Source organism: Onychomys torridus, chromosome 5, assembly GCF_903995425.1.
Source record: "Onychomys torridus chromosome 5, mOncTor1.1, whole genome shotgun sequence".
NCBI lineage: Eukaryota > Metazoa > Chordata > Mammalia > Rodentia > Cricetidae > Onychomys > Onychomys torridus.
The window spans coordinates 71,483,951-71,501,761 of NC_050447.1; the positions used below are offsets into that span (position 1 = coordinate 71,483,951).

At 44.0% G+C, this 17,811-nt stretch overlaps 1 protein-coding gene across 3 annotated transcripts in view; it reads right to left on the reverse strand.

Annotated features, from left to right (window-relative positions):
* Positions 1 to 1,236: 1,236 nt before the first annotated feature.
* Dclre1c (DNA cross-link repair 1C) overlaps positions 1,237 to 17,811 on the reverse strand; it is a 31,992-nt gene continuing 15,417 nt past the window's right edge. Inside the window, exons 9-15 of one of the 3 annotated variants that reach the window (XM_036188654.1) lie at positions 16,403 to 16,504; positions 13,204 to 13,340; positions 12,647 to 12,701; positions 9,891 to 9,979; positions 4,948 to 5,042; positions 3,127 to 3,167; positions 2,941 to 3,046 (exon numbers count right to left, since the gene is read on the reverse strand). In XM_036188654.1, the coding sequence (XP_036044547.1) occupies positions 3,002 to 3,046; positions 3,127 to 3,167; positions 4,948 to 5,042; positions 9,891 to 9,979; positions 12,647 to 12,701; positions 13,204 to 13,340; positions 16,403 to 16,504 (564 nt within the window). In that variant the 3' untranslated portion in view covers positions 2,941 to 3,001. Of the gene's footprint in view, positions 3,168 to 4,947; positions 5,043 to 9,890; positions 9,980 to 12,646; positions 12,702 to 13,203; positions 13,341 to 16,402; positions 16,505 to 17,811 lie in introns of all 3 variants that reach the window. The other 2 variants (XM_036188652.1, XM_036188653.1) reach the window with 2 other exon arrangements.

Here is a 17,811-nt window from a genome sequence, read left to right on the forward strand (position 1 = left end):
CTCTGCTGTTTATAATGAGGTTTTATCATAGACCATAGTGCTCAAAAGCATGGACTCCAGAAGCCATGCTTGTGTTTGAGTCCTGGCTTTGCCGCTTACTAGCTGTGTGAACAAATCTGTGTGCCTTAGTCTCATGCCTACCTCAGAGTGTGGCTTCATGGATTAAAGCTTTATAAAGTGGTTTTATCACAGAATAAATGCCATATATAGATAGTTCCTGTTGTTGTTCTGAATACAGAACATACACTGATCAGGTAGATTAATCTAAATCTACTCTATTGTTCTTAGCTCTCTAACTTACTTTAGCCAATATTCATGCCAGGCTTAAGACTTAAAATGTGAACATTACAGTTATAAAATGTTAGCAATATGTTCAGAACAATGTGCAGGCATGTTTTGAATGCTTGCCTTGGATCATGAAATATCCTATTAAAACTAAAGTCTTGGGTTGGGGATTTAGCTCAGTGGTAGAGCGCTTGCCTAGCAAGTGCAAGGCCCTGGGTTTGGTCCTCAGCTCAGCAGGGGAGGGAGGGGGGGCGAAAGTCTTGGGTGGAGACTATGGCTCAGTTCAAAAACAAAATAAAAATTAAGTCTTGAGAGTATTAGTATGTATACAAACGCATAGTTATATATACTTGTATTCTAAGTCATATCACGCAATAGGTTGGGTCCAGTAATTCCTGATCTAATTGCCATGTAGCACAGTGATGATCTGTGACATTCAGTTTAATCTGCACATTGTGAGACTTTATTTAAACTTATTTTAAGTGGTATGTCTACATCTTTTTCCTTGATGTATAAAATGTCAGCATAGTAAAGTGCTTATGAAGATGTTTATAAAGCTTTATTAAATCCATACACATCAATACAAAAGCATTGTACTTTAAGGCAGTTTAACAATTGACAGTTAACCATTCTAAGTATTTTCTTTTACATTCTAATTGTTGTAGTTTCAATTTATCATTATATTGGCGAAATTTTTACTTATTGAAACAAGTTCTTGCTAAGTTGCCCAGGCTTGACCTCCAACTCAAGTCCTTCCTATCTCAGCCTCCAGAGTAGTTAGAACACAGCCTTGCCTAGCCCCCTGGTGGTTTTTGAGATTTTTGTTTTATGTCTGTTTAGCCTGCCTGTATGTATACGCACCACATGTGTGCCTGGATCCCCCAGAATGGAGTTACAGACAGTAATGAGCCACCATGTAGGTGTTAGAAATTAAGCCTGGGTCCTCTACAAAAAACAGCAAGTGCTTTAAACTGCTGAGCCATCTCTCCAGCCCTGCCCCAGGTCCGTTTCCCAGTGCTATCCATTTACTTTAATAGAGCCACCATTGTCCTTCTAGACTGCTTGTCATGATTCAGGATACAGTGGAATTGGTGGGATGGGCTGCTTTTACTTGAAGAGCTGTATTCTGCTGTGAAGTAAAATACTCTTGTTTATCAAATCCAGTTGCCTGGTGGTGGTCAGTTTTTGTCTTACTGATTTTCTGTCTATATACTGTTTCTCTAAGAGAAGCATGTTAAAATTTTAGTATTATCTGGTCTCTCTTGTGGAGTTCAGCAACTGGGGATTGAACCTAGGGCTTCATACATGCTAGGCAAAACCTCTACCATTCCATCTTCTCGTTGAGTTACACACTTTGTCCAGGATAGTATCTGCTCTTACTATAGCCTCTCTGGCTTTCTTAACATATTTACATTGTCCTTTTACTTCAACTTCCTATCACTTGAATTGCATTTTCTGTAAACAGGACACAGTTGAGTTATGTTTTTCCCTGAGTCTCTTTATGAATGTCTTTACATCATTTGCATTTGATGTGATTATTAATATGTTCAGATTTAGCTCTATCATCTCACGCAACACTGGTTTTGACCATTTCTCTTTTAGGTCATTGGAGCATGCTTTAGCATTCCTTTTGCTCTGCTGTTACACTGATGTATCTATCACCTTGTGTAGTTTTAGGGGTTGCTCTAACTGGTGTGTCTAACCTGCAAACCATATATATATATATCTCCACAGCTGTGGATGTTGCCCAGAATATTTGTGTATGACACTGTTTTGCAACGACAAAAGATTGCACGTTCTTGCTAGAATGAGGGTTTTAATTATTACATGTCTAAGAGTGATCATTTCCTTTTTTCAACAACTATACTCTGACCTGTTGCCAATTTTCCATATAAATACTGTAAATGCTCTGGTTTAGGAAGCTCAGCCTCTGGAGTTGAGGGGATTTCAAAATCAGAGGAGCTCTGCGAATCTGCATGTGTGCTTGTTAGTAATGTTTTCTCCTCAGGTGGGGATTTCTTGCCACTCACAGTGTCTGGTTCTCCAGTGTGAGGATCTCCATTTACTTCTTCATCTCTGCTTTTCAAACCACAGTAAGTATCCTGTGAACAAAGTGCATTCTGTTCCATTTGAGAGGCAGAAATATTCTCTTTGCTTTTTGGTCTGTAGGCATCCTTGTTCACAGATGTACTATCCCCACCACTTCTTTCTTGGGAAGATAACAACACAGTATCACACTGGCTGTCCCAGCCTTGACTTCCTTGATCTGTTATGTGTGTTGACTGAGATGAATTCTGGGAAGAGATGTGAGTGGATTCTCCATCAGAGTCACTGAAAAGCTTTGGTGAGTCACTGAAAAGCTTTGGTGACTGAGATCCCCCCGTCTCTATAGAGGAAGGTAAGTTTTCCAAACACTCATCTGTGACGTCATCTTTTCTTTTGAAGAATACTTCCCACTGTGGTGTGTCTGCATCAGCATTTTGCTGGGGAAGTGTCGCAGGGCCCGGACCTCCCTGCAGTGAAGGTAGGGTTTCCAGCTCTTCTTCACTGTCACTGTTAGATTCTTCACAGTCTACAAAGTTGGCCAGAGAAACATTCTGCACACTATCTGCTTTGTAGCATCCATGCCTCTGTCTCAGTTCAGACTGGTCTTGTGGCAGTGCCTTCATTGAAAATACCTCAGGGTGAAGAGTTAGCTGGTACGGAATTTTGTGCCTTAATGGTGTTGGTAGAGGGTCATCGAAGAGATCATCTTCCTCCTCTGAAACAAGCAAAACAGGCATGTATGGAACAAGGGAGAGAACACTTCACTTCAGTGAAAGTTGGAGCTGTAGTATTTACCTGTTTTAAATCTTGGAATTGTATAAAACACAGGTGCCAGTCTGCAAAGAGAAATTAAAAGGCTGCTATCTGTCAAGAATATAGGTCAGTACTTCTCAAATCTGAGTGACCACTAGACTCACAGGGTGACCTTTTTTTTTTTTTTTCCTCTCTTAAAGGATTTTGTTTTCAATTAGATCTATGTGTGTATCTGTGTGTGAGTACGTGCCCACGAATGAAGTGCCTGAGAAGGCTAGCAGTGTTAGATTCCTGGAGCTGGAGTTACAGGCAGTTGTGAGCCAACTAACATGGATACTGATTTAATACTTCCTGTGTGTGGACAATCCATGGAACATTTTAAGGACTAAGGGATATGAAGGCCTGGTCAGCAAACTTGTAGAAAATGATCTGTAAACCAAGTCTAGTTCTACACGCTCTGCCCTTGAGCCTTCTTTGTGCATGAGCCACCTTTCCTGATAAATGTGTCTCCAACCCCTCATCAGATAAGCCTCTCTTCACAGTAAAGGATGCCATCGCAGAAAACCACAACTGAACACAATGCAGACATCAACGGACCATGAGGAGCACAGCCCCAACCGATACATCTACACCATAGCTTCTGCATCTATGGCTCAGGCAATATAATATTGGCGGAGAGGGGACAGAAAGACTGTAAATGAGCCAAAATAGAAGTCTGCTGAGAAAGTCTCTCCTAGGAATATCTGTATAAACAAGATAGGAACATTGACAATATCAATCAACATGTTAATATGGAAGGGGGAAATTTTCCAGAGTTCCAACCCTAGACAGAACTACAGGCAACTAATGACTGCTGGGAGGAGAATTAGCCTCTCCATGGATGAGCCCACTTACTAGTCATCCAGTGCAAAATTGTCAGCCCTGAAACCATACATACAACAAAAACAAGTTGTACTTCTGTATGTCTGTGCGTATACGTCATGTCCATGTGTATATGTGTAATAATAAAAGAGGTTATCAACTCGGGGAATATGGGAGGGGCTAGAGAAAGGAAAAGAAAGGAAAGTCATGATCACATTTTAAAACCCACTCAATAAAACCAGTGCATGGACTGAAATAGATATTGCTTATACAATACACCATCCTTAACTCTAGTTCCAAGGCCAGTGCCTTCTGACATTTGAGGGCACCAGGTACACATGCACAGATATACATGGGAGCAAAGTTCATATACATTAAAAATAAAATCTCAGAAGTAATTTAAAATTAGATTCTAAATGAGTAGAAATATCGACATTAAAATGGAAAACAGGCCTGGGTTCAAATCCTGGCCCCATCATTTCCTGCTAGACTTTGGGGGATTTTCTAAATGGTTAAATTGTCTAAATTCCAGGGTTCTCTTTGGTAAAGTCAGACTGACATCACTTGTAAGTTTGTTTATAGGTTTAGCTGTAATATGTGTAGAAGATAGAGCCTAAGACTTGCCCTATATAAGCGTTCAATAAATAGCATCCATCTCCAGTAAGGATTCACTTATGGCACTCCACCGAGAGATGGAAATCTGAAGTTGTTACCACCAAGTGTGGCTGCTATCAGCCAACAAGGCTTTGCTCAGAATCTGAAGTTCTCATTTCTAGTCAGAACTTACCTGTGTTCTTAACTACAAAACAAAATAGCAATATAAGAAGGTAGGAGTGAATGGAGAAGCACTCTTTGTATAACATCCCTGCTTGGTCTGCTCAGAACCAAAGGCGACCAAGTCTCTTCAGCATCTGCTAAAGTCCTATCAAAAACATTCCAGGGTGACAACACAGCCCACACCAGTCACGGGGCATATTCTGGGAAGACCAGAACCATTCTTACCTGAGTCTAGATGGACTGTTCTGGTTCTCTTCAATTTTCCAAGTGGTTTGTATTTTGGTTCAGCACTTTGGGAAGATCGGCACAGAGGCTTTAAACTGACATAAATCAGAATATTTGACTTTTCCTTCTGGGGAAGCTGCTGAAGCATAAACATCACTTACAGAGATTAGAACAAAACCATAGGGAGATCATGTGAGCATTTGTGGGAGAAGGGGGAAATACTTAATAAAGATCCTGCAACTTAATAAAGTGGCCAATAGAAGCACTTACAGACACGTAGTAGATACTGATCAGAGGGAACTGCCTTAGCAGATGAAAGCCAAACTTGAATCTTTGCTCTTTGAACGCTAAGAGCATGACCAGATGCTATCCCAAGACAGGATTAAGTAACCCATTGACACCATCTAGCATCCAGAGAGTACAGGGGAGGTGCTTCTTCCCTAATTAATGGCACTCACTTACCTCTCGCAAGAATCCTACAAATCTGATCTGATTCCAGAGCCACAGGCTGAAAGCTAGTACACACAAATAAGATCTGAAGGAGGGGTCCACCCTCCTGAGGGCTACACTCCCTACTCTCCTGGTTGCTAGAAGCCTTGAGGATTAGAGCCAACACAGCAGATAGTGCAGCCATGAAGCTCCCAACCTGACTACAGTCAGACTTCTTTCCATTTGTCACCTTTGCTCTCATGTCTGATAGTCTCTGGCTCCATCCCATGTGATCCCTCCAGAATCTGCTGTTACTGCTTCTCTCTGGAGCCATTTCAGGCATTCTCTTTGGGTAACTTTGCCAAATGAGGGTCACTCTCCACCCACCCACCTACCTACCACATATTGCCCGATTGAAATGCAAGATAGGAGAATATACATTTTAACAAGCAATCCAAATGATTCTAAGTAGATTCCCATTTAAACCTACAAGACAGTCTTCAACATCAGCTATCAGGATCAAGTTCTTAACTCTTGCCTTGCTAGCTAGCATGTTGCTTCCTTTACACTTCCATGCTTTCTGGCTTCTAAGAAGTCTACTAAACTGCTGTAAGACACAAATCACTTCATTACCAAGCTAACCAGAGACATCACAGTTTCTGCACTAGGTCACTTTAAAAATTTTTGTTTCTATTTCTGTATCTATTCGTGTGTCCATCGCATGTTTGAGGTGGATAGGTTCCATGGAGGCCAGAAAAGGGCATTGGGTCCCCTGGAGCTGAAGTTACAGCCAGCTGTACACCTCTGTATGTGGGTACTGGGAACCAAACTCCGGTCCTCTGGAGAGCTTTTAACCACTGAGCCATCTCTCCAGCTTACCAGTCTTAAGAATTGGCCACCAGTAACTTCCACTTCCCTCCTGCTATCAGACCTCTTTTCTCTTTCCAGCTCTTCCTTAGTTTGCTACTGAAGTCCTGGCCTCAGCCTGGCTATCATTCCTCATGCTTCCCTGGTGATTTTTGCCTTTTCAGTGACTGCCCTCACTGACAACTAGAAATCTGTGCCTCCCACCTGTCTGGTCCTAAGAAATCTCTTTTCCCAAAGTCTGGCATTTAGACAAAAGCTAACATCCCCTCAGGGACTTGAGAAAGTAGCTTTTACATGCTAAATGAAGCATTGTCCTTATCTCTGGCAAAAGGGACCTCCGGCTCTTCCATTAACATACACTTATGCCTACTAGCATATCAAGCTTCTAGGCACCTTCAATCCCTACACTTCAAAGACCTCCACCCCAGTTTATAGGTTCCCCTCTGATCAGGTACCCCTTCTTTTTAAAACCCTGGAAATACCCCAGCCCCTGTCTTGTTCTCTGCTTTCCCAAGAGACAGTCTTGGCAGTTTGGAATAAACTTCCCTTTTTCCCCTGAGTGGATTTGGGTTTCTTAACTGCACCTATTTCATCCACCACCTATAGCTCTCTCCATAGCCTGGAGCCTGTTTTCCATCTATCTCTCTAAGCTCAGTGTTATATGTCCTCATCAGTTTCAGGCAGATTCCCTAACACCAGGCTGATTTCCTTCATGGCCCTGGCAGCTTGTGTGCATGTATGCCTCCACACACCAGCCTTTCCACAGAACCCTAAAACTCAGTCAGCATGGATCTGCCCCATATAACTGTTGAGTTGGCACTAAAGAAATGTTTAATGAATGAATGGACTTAGCCATTTAATCCCCAGCACTTGGGAGGCAGAGCCAGGCAAATCTCTGTAAGTTCCAGGCCAGCCTGGTCTACAAAGTGAGTTCCAGCCAGGACTGTTACACAGAAAAATCCTGTCTCAAAAAACCAAAAAAAAAAAAAAAAAAAAAAAGGAAAAAAAAAAAAAAAGAATGGACTTAAAGAAGTTATACCAGGAGTGGTAGCGCTTGTCTGTCAGTAATAATAGCACGTGAGAGGTGGGGCAAGAGGATCACAAATTTCAGGCCAGCCTGAGCTGATTAATGAGATGACAAGATGACTCAGTGGGTAAAGGCAACTGCTACTAAGCAGGACATGAGTTCAGTCCCCTGGACCCACCTGTTGAAAGAAAGAACTTTTTGTACACATATGACCTTGATACACATGAACAATAACAGTAACTCACATACACGTGCATGCACACACAAAAATAAATGCTATTTAAAAAATAAAAGACAAAGCTGGGCAGTGGTGATGCACACCTTTAATCCCAGCACTCAGGAGGCAGGGGCAGGCAGATCTCTGGGGGTTTGAGACCAACCTGGTCTGCAGAGTGAGGTCCAGGACAGCCTGGTCTGCAGAGTGAGATCCAGGACAGCCTGGTCTGCAGAGGGAGATCCAGGACAGCCTGGTCTGCAGAGGGAGATCCAGGACAGCCTGGTCTGCAGAGGGAGATCCAGGACAGCCTGGTCTGCAGAGGGAGAGCCAGGACAGCCTGGTCTGCAGAGGGAGATCCAGGACAGCCTGGTCTGCAGAGTGAGGTCCAGGACAGCCTGGTCTGCAGAGTGAGGTCCAGGACAGCCTGGTCTGCAGAGTGAGGTCCAGGACAGCCTGGTCTGCAGAGGGAGATCCAGGACAGCCTGGTCTGCAGAGGGAGATCCAGGACAGCCTGGTCTGCAGAGGGAGATCCAGGACAGCCTGGTCTGCAGAGGGAGCTCCAGGACAGCCTGGTCTGCAGAGGGAGATCCAGGACAGCCTGGTCTGCAGAGGGAGATCCAGGACAGCCTGGTCTGCAGAGGGAGATCCAGGACAGCCTGGTCTGCAGAGGGAGATCCAGGACAGCCTGGTCTGCAGAGGGAGATCCAGGACAGCCTGGTCTGCAGAGGGAGATCCAGGACAGCCTGGTCTGCAGAGGGAGATCCAGGACAGCCAGGGCTGTCACACAGACAACCCCTGTCTTGAAGACAGAAGTGACAGTAAATGACAGCTCTGGCACTGCCTTGCTCTCAAGTTTCATTCACTCATTCCAGAGATACCTTGACTGACTGCCTATTGCTCTTTGCCAAGAGCTTTTCATAGTTCTCTCTAGATCCCTGAGAACCCCAACATGTAGGCATGAATGTATATTCCTTTTATTTTTCCACTGGCACGGAGGCTTCTGTTTTAGCCAGCAAGTATGACACCACACTTCTCTGGCAGCAGCCTGGCTGCTCAGGCCACAGCCTCACGGGAATTCTGTTCCTATAGGTACTGACTATGTAGCTGCTGCCAAATATAGCTTTTCATTAACTCTCTATCCTCCTATTTATCAGTAAGACTTGAGAGTCAAAGACTGGGGTGAAAACCTGCTAGCTCGAAGAGGTTGAGTAGCAGCTAGCTGACCTCTCTTTACCTTCATCTCTGAAAGAACTTCCTCCCACTCCTCCAAAAAAACCCAGCTACAGTAAGTCCCCCCCTACTGCTTCCTGTGCATCTATCTTCTTACAGACACCCTATTATTCTCTATGATTACTTTCTGTCAACTAGTTGCTAACTCAGCCTCCTGACCAAGGTTGATTTTTTTTTTTTTTTTTTTTTGGTTTTTCGAGACAGGGTTTCTCTGTAGCTTTGGAGCCTGTCCTGGACTTGCTTTGTAGACCAGGCTGGCCTCGAACTCACAGAGATCCACCTGCCTCTGCCTCCTAAGTTCTGGGATTACAAGTGTGCGCCACCACCGCCTGGCCGGTTGATTTTAATTAATACAAACTTGGGGTTCACAATGTGATCAAATATCCCACAACATATTCCTAATATGTTGATTCGCTGGTTAGTTATGATTAGTTCAGAAGTGATCTGGCCAAATGCACATTGTAAGTAATTGGTGAACTTTGTTCCACTTAGGACAAACTGACAAAGTGCACATTCTGCTCACTAGAAATGCCAGGAAGAAATGGAAATACAGGGGAAGCTCAAAAAAAAAAAAAAAAAAAATGTTACGGGCTGGAAAGATGGCTCAGAGGTTAAGAGCACTGGCTGTTCTTCCAGAGGTCCTGAGTTCAATTCCCAGCAACCATATGGTGGCTCACAACCATCTATAATGAGATCTGGTGCCCTCTTCTGGTGTGCAAGCATATACACAGAACAGTACACATAATAAATCTTTTTTTTTTTTTTAATTTTTAAATGTTACAATAGAAATGGGTTCTTGGGGTTGGGGATTTAGTTCAGTGGTTGAGCAAGCGCAAGGCCCGGGGTTCGATCCTCAGCTCCACAAAAAAAAAAAAAAAAAAGAAAAGGAAAGAAGGAAGGAAGGAAGAGAGAGAGAGAGAGAGAGAGAGAGAGAGAGAGAGAGAAAGGAAAGAAAGAAAGAAAGAAAGGAAGGAAGGAAGGAGGAAGGAAGGAAGGAAGGAGGGAGGAAGGAAGGAAGGAAGGAGGAAGGAAGGAAGGAAGGAGGAAGGAAGGAAGGAAGGAAGGAAGGAAGGAAGGAAGGAAGGAAGGAAGGAAGGTAGGTTCTTGATCTGTAAGTTTTCAAGCACAGCACTCCCCTATCTCCCAGCCAGAACTGCCAATAGCAATACTCACACGTCCATGACCTTATCCACGGTGAGGCCTACTGGAATGACATTTGGATATGCATTCGCCGGACAGATGTAGCTCAAAAAATCTTTAATCTAGAAGAAATATAAAGTACATCAACTATCTCTGTGATGGGGAATTGAGGTGTTAGTCTATTCACAGTTCCTAATACACAGAACCAGTCTAGATGCCTCTCCACGGGTGAATGAATAAAGAGGTGACATACAGACAGACACAATGGAGTTTTATCCAGTCATAAGGAACAATCTATGTCACTTGCAGGAAAATGGATAAAACTAGAGATCATTGTGTTAGGCAAAACAAGCCAAACTCAGGCAAATAACCCATTTTTGTATCATATGTGGAGCCTCTATAGATCACACATACATGATACATGTGCAGATACATGACAGAAGAGCAGGAACTGTTGGGGGGGGGGATCAGGAGAGAAAAAGGTAGTCTAGACTATTTCCTCTCATTTGTGGGAACTAGATTTAACAATCTATAATGAGAACAGACGGGGGTTGTTTGGGAGAGGAAGGGGACCAGTGAGTGAGGAGAGAAGGGACAAGAGAGGGGACGGTGGGCAAATGTGAACCAAGTATGAAGATATATTTGTATGAAAATGTCATCGCTAAATAAAATATTAATAAAAGAAAAACTGAGGGTGTCAGGAGAGAAGTATGGGAAAGGGCAACAGAGCTTCCTTATGATGACCCTGCTTCAGTGCTGGCTGCATGTGGGGACCACCGAGGATCTGTCAAGCCAAAGACACATGCAGTGCCTTGGCCTCATCCCATAGACCCTCCTGCACTGGGCGATGTGGGGTCTGGGACTCGCACATTTGAACTTTGTTCAGTTTCTTCTCCACAGAAAGAGCTTGAGTTCCTGAATAATGGGATCTAAAGATGGTGTTTTTACAATAGGACATCTATTTTTTTCCTTCCTTCCTTCCTTCCTTCCTTCCTTCCTTCCTTCCTTCCTCCCCCCCCCCTCTCTTTCTTTTTCTTTTTCTCCATGTAGTTTTGGTTCCTGTCCTGGATCTCTGTAGACCAGGCTGGCCTCGAACTCACAGAGATCTGCCTGGCTCTGCTTCCTGAGTGCTGGGATTAAAGGCATGCACCACATCCATTTCTTTGTCCAAGACCAGTTGCCTACATTTGTCAAACCCTCTTCCATATGAGTTAGAATACAGCTGAGTATGGACCATAATAGACACAAGAAAACAAAGTCTTGTAACTATACCTCTTTCCAGGTCTAAATTTCTAAATAATTCATTACCAGGGTAACTGCATCTTGGAGATGACTTGGTTTGTTCTAATGCCTGTTCTTGTGGAGTCAAATAGCACCCAGTAGTTAACCACCCTTGGAAGACTCAAAACTCAGTCTTCTTACATCTTAGGTTGCAGTCACTGACTTAAGCAGTGCAGTCAATCCTGGATACAAGAGTTCTTAAGGAGTCCAGGGCAAGATTGGGTCCAGTAGTGACCACTCATGGCCCAAGGCCTGCAAGACTTTTCTAGCAGCCAACTTAGGAACTCCTACCTCTGCACATTTCTCTACTCCCAGAGAAAGAGCCCCTTACCATAAAGTCTGAAACACTGGATGCTAAGGTATCTGAACGCTGTTCCCACATAGGTGGATGCAGACCAGGAGCATACAAGACTCAAACAGGAGGGCTTCCTGAGCAAAGCTGCTAGTCAGTGCAAGCTGTGTGAACTCTGACTGAGACACAAACCGGGAGGAAATGTTCCAGGCCCAAGCAAGACCCTTTATGCGAGTGTGTGTGTGCGTGTGTGTGTGTGTGTGAGAGAGAGAGAGAGAGAGAGACTTCAAAGACCACACACACAAATTCCTTTCCTAACGATTCTAAATAATCCTAATATGAAACCTTCACAAGTATGTTGATTTTTTTTTTTTACCATGTTCAGAATGCTAAACAGAAGAATTCTGTCGCAATTCCTCTTAAGAGTTCTACAACCTAGGCAAACCTCACTTACTAGATCTTGGTAAGCTGTGATCTCAGTAAATCTAAGGCTCAGATTCTTCATTTACAGTATAAACATGACAGCACCTATAAAATGCTGCCTCCAGGACCCACTGGCCAGGACCTGGTACCTGGGAAACGTCCACTGCCATAATAATTCCACCAATAATGCAGGGCAAAGTTGGTAATGACAATGCAAAGACTTGCATCCCCTCTGCAAAACGGTGACGAGGACACAGAGCCGTCAGCATCTAACTCTAACTCAAAGGATCAAATGAGGACACAGAGCCTCGGGGATTTCTAGTAACCATGAAAATGGCTACTCGAGCCTAAAGAACATCTACTCTTGGGGCACTTTTCACAAACAACTTCTTTATACCTTTAGGGAGGCATGCACACAAAAACGATCACTTGCCCCTAAAGTGCCTGCCTTGCAAGTGTGAGGAACTGAGTTTGATGCCCAGAACCATGTGAAAATGCTGGGTATAGTGGCATACACTTGCATTCCAGTGCTGGGAAAGCACATAGGAGGATCCCTGTGACTGGGCAGACAACCTAGCCTAATTGTTGAGCTCCGAGCCAGTGAGAGGTCTTGATGCAGATGAGTGTGATGGACTTCCTGCGGATGACACCTGAAGCTGTCTTCTGTCCTCCACTCATCCCTTCCCCCACATATGCACATGTGCATGTACACCCCACACACATGCACCCTGCCCCATGGTGATCACCCACAAAGGCTGCAGACAGCGATAAGAGCGAGCTGACGGATCCTTACCTCACTGTAGGAGGAGTGAAAAGAAAAACAAGCTCTGTACGAGCTCTCTCCCGTCCTAAGGGGAAGCAGAACACAAAGGACACTTAGCAAGACTTAGTGGTGCCACAGGGTTGACCTTCCACTTAGCCTGTTCGGGTGGGAAGCCATGTGGCTGTGAGGAATCGCTTCTTATGGCAGGAGTCACTTCTTCAGACACGGAAACCTGCTGCAGACATTCTAAATAGCCCAAATCAAAGAGGGTTGCTAAGGTATTAGGGTCAGTGTGGAGGTGCTCTACTGTTCCAGGTGCTTCCATTCTTTCCAATACCAGTTTGTGATACCCAGCAAAGCCCTCAGATGCCTCAGAGTCCAGCCATCTTGCCGCTCACAGAGGAAGTCCCTGGATATACCAGCTAACATATTGCCATAGTTTGGAAGAAACATCCCTTCATTTTAAATGTTTCAATGAAAAGGATAGTTTCCACAATTATGACATCCTCTCCTTGGGCTCATGCTGATCTGAGTTTAAACTACAATAAACATTTCACCTCTGAAGACCCAGGGCATCGATCCCTCACCTCACTATCACGTTTGTTTTTCTGGTTCTCTCTCCGAACCACATGGTGGATGGCTTGATGCTGATTGTGTGGAGCACAGTTTTATTTTTGGAAGTAATCCCACAGGGTAATTTATTCCATTGAAAATACTCTTCTGCCTGAAAACAAAACAAACAAACCAAAAAACCACATTTGTTTTCGATTCTAGTTCCGTATCTTCAACAAAGCTGCCTGTAGACTAGTGTTCAAAAGCAATTGCAGGTGAGTTTCTGGACATGAAAGAAATGAAGACATAAGGAAGGAAGCAGGCTATTCCAAACTGAGAAATAGTCTACACAATGCCTGGCCTGGGTGCTTCAATATCCTCAATACGAGGACAGAGAAGCAAAATGCTGGAGAACAGGTTTGCGTCAAGAGAACTCTCAGGCTTAGTGAGGTGGCATATGGCTGGAAGATCATGAGTTTGAACCCAGCCTGGACTACAGCAGCCCGGCCCTGTCTACCGTGAAGACTCTCAATAAAGAAAATCAAAACCATCTACTCTGTGGGCTAGGTAAGGTGGCACATGACGACTTGGGAAACAGAAGCAGGAGGATCAGGAGGATCCCAAGTTTGAGCCTAGCCTATGCTACAATAGCCTGAATCAACCCACAATGTGAGACCTCCCAGTTCATTATCTACATTCTTTTAGCCACCCAAGAGTCACTAGATATGTAGATAGGAATGATTACATAAATTCATGCAAGTTAGAACATGTAACCTACCTCTTACCAGGAATAGTTTCTAATGTGCAGCTCTCATTGAAAAAAAAAAAAAAAGATTTGTGTGTGTGTGTGTGTGTGTGTGTGTGTGTGTGTGTGTGTACACGCATATGTATTGGGGGGGGGGGGGGGGGTGTCCAAGGAAGCCAGAAGAGGGCATTAGATCCCTGGAGTTGGATTTACAGGCAGTTGTGAGCTGGGAACCAAACTCAGGTCCTCTGAAGGAGCACAGAGCCATCTCCCCAGCCCTTCTGATATGCTGTTCTCTTACAAGGCTAATAGATTACAACATCACATGTTGTTGATAATAAAATGTATTTTCCTGTATTGTTCTGAAGGGTTTGGGCAGATGAGTAATGCTACTTACTATGTTCTACAAGTGTTCTACATATATAGACGCATATTGCTGAGGGTTCCATACTGAGACAGTTCACATTTTAGGGGAAAACTATGATCAAGCACACAACTGTATTTGAAGGTAAATAATTCAATCGTCTTAATTAAATGTCAAAAACACTAGCTGGGAAGAGAATGGAAATCAGGGGAGTAGGAGAAGAGCAGAGGATATTCAAGAGTAAATGTAACTAAAAATACATTGTAAGGTGGCGGCGGCGGCGGCGGCGGCGGTGGCACATGCCTTTAATCCCAGCACTCGAGAGGCAGAGGCAGATGGATCTCTGAGTTTGAGGCCAGCCTGGTCTACAAGTGAGTTCCAGGACATCAAGGACTAAACAGAGAAACCCTGCCTCGAAAAAAAAAAATAGAAACAAAAACAAAACAAAACAAAACAAAACAAAAAAATTGTATACATGTAGGAAAATGTTGGATAAAAAACACATATTATCAAAGGAAAAATAATGTCAAACGCAAATTCAAAGCAGCAGCCTGGCATTTGGTAACTCAAGAGTCCACAGTAGAATTACAAAGAAAAATTGCCAGTGAGCAGCAAAGACGTTTTTCCATGGGCTTACACCACTATGGTAACTCCTTCCAAGCTGGAAGGAGGTTATGTCTAGACATTTAAGTGAGTAAAAGAAAAAGAGAGTTGACAAGCATACGCACATTTTGAGTCTCAGAAACAAATAGCAACACACTATGGACATATTTGCTTAAATTATAAGCTGCACATAGTATCGAACTGGCCTCCACATTAGTTTCTCTCTATCCATAGACCAGTGCAGCTCTTGGACCTCATTAGAGAAGTCTCTTTGTGCAGTGGACAGTGGTTAACACAAAACTCACAACTGGTCAAAGTGCAGAGAATAAGTGTGTGAGTAGTGCTCAGCCACATGAGACATCTATAGCACATCCCCACCCCTGAAGCTCAGGGATCATCGTGGAAGTGGGTACAGAAAGACTGTAAAGTCAGAGGTTGTGGGGGACAGGAACCAAACAGTGTCTTCCAGACATGGCAGAACTGCTGCACACATGAACTTGCTGCAACTGTGGTTCTCTGCACAAGATCGAGCCAGTCAACATTTAAACACAGAGTGGGAAGGTGTCCTGAGCCCAAACATCCAGAGAAGCTATGGACAGCTGATAGCTTCTGGAAGAGGGAGAGTCAGTTTTCTTTAAGGATGTGTGCAGTGGGATGGTCTTTCTGTATGCTGTGAATATGTGTTGCTACCATTGGTTAATAAAGAAGCTGCCTTGGCCTAAGGCAAGACAGGTTATAGCCAGGTGGGAAATCCAAGCAAAGATACAGGAAGAAGAAAGATGGAGTCGGAGGTGGGAAGGTGGGAAGGTGGGAGGATGGAGATGCTGGGGCTGGTGGGGGAACAAGATATAATGGAACACAGGCAAAGCCACGAGATCTGTGGCAGTACATAGATGAATAGAAATGGGTTAATTTAAGATTAAGAGCTAGTTAGCAATAAGCCTGAGCCATAGACCAAACAGTATGTAATTAATATCAGCCTCTGTGTGTTTATTGGGGATCAAGCAGCTGCGGGACACAGGAAAACTTCCGGCTACAGGTGTGGCTTCTGGCAGGTCAACTGTGCTCCAGTGGGTGGCCCCACCCCCAGGAAAATATGGGCAGCACAAATTGAACTCTATGGGTTATTAAAACAAGCGAACAAAAATAAGAGAACACACAGGTAGACGAGTAGGGAGATGTGGATGCATCTGGGAGTAGAGGCTAAATATGACCAAAAGAGATTGCTTGCATTTTTCAAAGAATTAATAATCTGCTTAAATTACAACTAGCACAGATTACTAACTTCATGAAATAAATTTTCATTCCCATGTAGAAGAAGCAATTCTTTGTAAAGAATGTTAAGAATCTGTGTCTGTTACTCAATATGAAGTACACGCTCATGGAATATAGGTATGGATAACTTCACAGCCTCCAGCTAACAGCTCAGGACCATGAAAAGCTTCAAAAGAATTTCTGGGCTGCCTTCTTGATCTCAATCTCTCAGGTCCCACAAACAATAGGGCGGGTGTTCCCTCAGTACCTTTGGGTGGCGGCAGGCATGGATCTGGGTGTTTCGGTCCGTGGTGAGATGGTGGAGGATATCAGGCATGTTTCTAAACATGTCCATCTTGTCCACATGAACCTGTGCATAAGAGCAGATAGAAGCACACTGTCTGAAATGCAGTCCTAAGAATACACTCTTCTGGGGTGTATTCAAGGGGACAATGTCCAGTTAGTGGATCAATCTTCTCTTCTCTCTTGCAGTCTTGTTCTGGACTGCCGTGTTTAGTAATATCCTGTCAGGATGTCACTAGGCAAAGGATTCATCCCATAGGTTGCATCTGATTGTATTATTACTGTCCTTCAAGAATCACTTGGTTCATACTGACTAGTGCATCTACAGTTTAAAGTATTAAAACCAATTATGTCAGCTTTACTCAAAGCTTGTCTTCTGGGTCTTTCAAAGCAGATGATATTAGTGCCTAAACTGATGTTAGGATCGTGAAACAAAATGAAAATTGTAACTCTCATGTTGGTGTGGGACTAACAAACACAATGAAATAATGTGCAAGTTCTGTGCCGGCTGCCATTAAGGCAGGGCACAAAAGAACACAGGCACACCTGCTTCCTCATCGAGCGTCCCGTTCGGCTTACAGCTGATTTACTTAGGACCGATCAGAAGGAAAGGTAAGTGACTGGGGAGATGGAGCTGCCAGGAAACTTTGCCTTGCAAGCATAGGAACTAAGTTGGATCCCCAGAACCCATGCAAAAAATCTGGTGGCCTGTGCTCGTGATCCCACTCAGATGGGTGGTGGATCCCTGGGGCACACTTACCAGCCAATCTACCTACTGAGTTCCAAGTCAATACACACACACACACACACACACACACACACACACACACTCTTTTGGCCTTTAACAATACACTTACATGCATAGGTGCTGTGTACACCCATGCATCTGCACAGACACACAGAGAAAATATAAGCCAGGTATGGTAACACATCTATTATTGCAGCACTCAGAAGGCTGAGGCAGGAGGATCATGAGTTGGAAGCCATCGTGGCCACAGAGTTTCAGACCAATCTGGGCCACGCAACCCGTTCTCCCCAAAAAGATAAAAGAAGGTAAGAAAGAAAGAAGTAATAGGAGATGATGTGAACTGTATGGAGTAATGCATACAGAAATGACTGGAAAGGTAGCTGCAGATCATCCCAGGAGGCACCTTGGTGGGAAACCTCACCATTTTCCCTTTGTAAACTGATCTAGACTGGCAAAGAGACTTAAGGAAACTCTGGGGCCACCGTCAAAAGCCTCTCCTGAACCTGCCTGCCCCTGGCTTCTTCTCCCAGGGCTCAGAGCAGAGGCTTCCTCTCTTCACACACCCCTGAAATTACACCCCAAGTTTAGGGGAGGCAAATAACTGTCACCTTTATATATCATAGAGG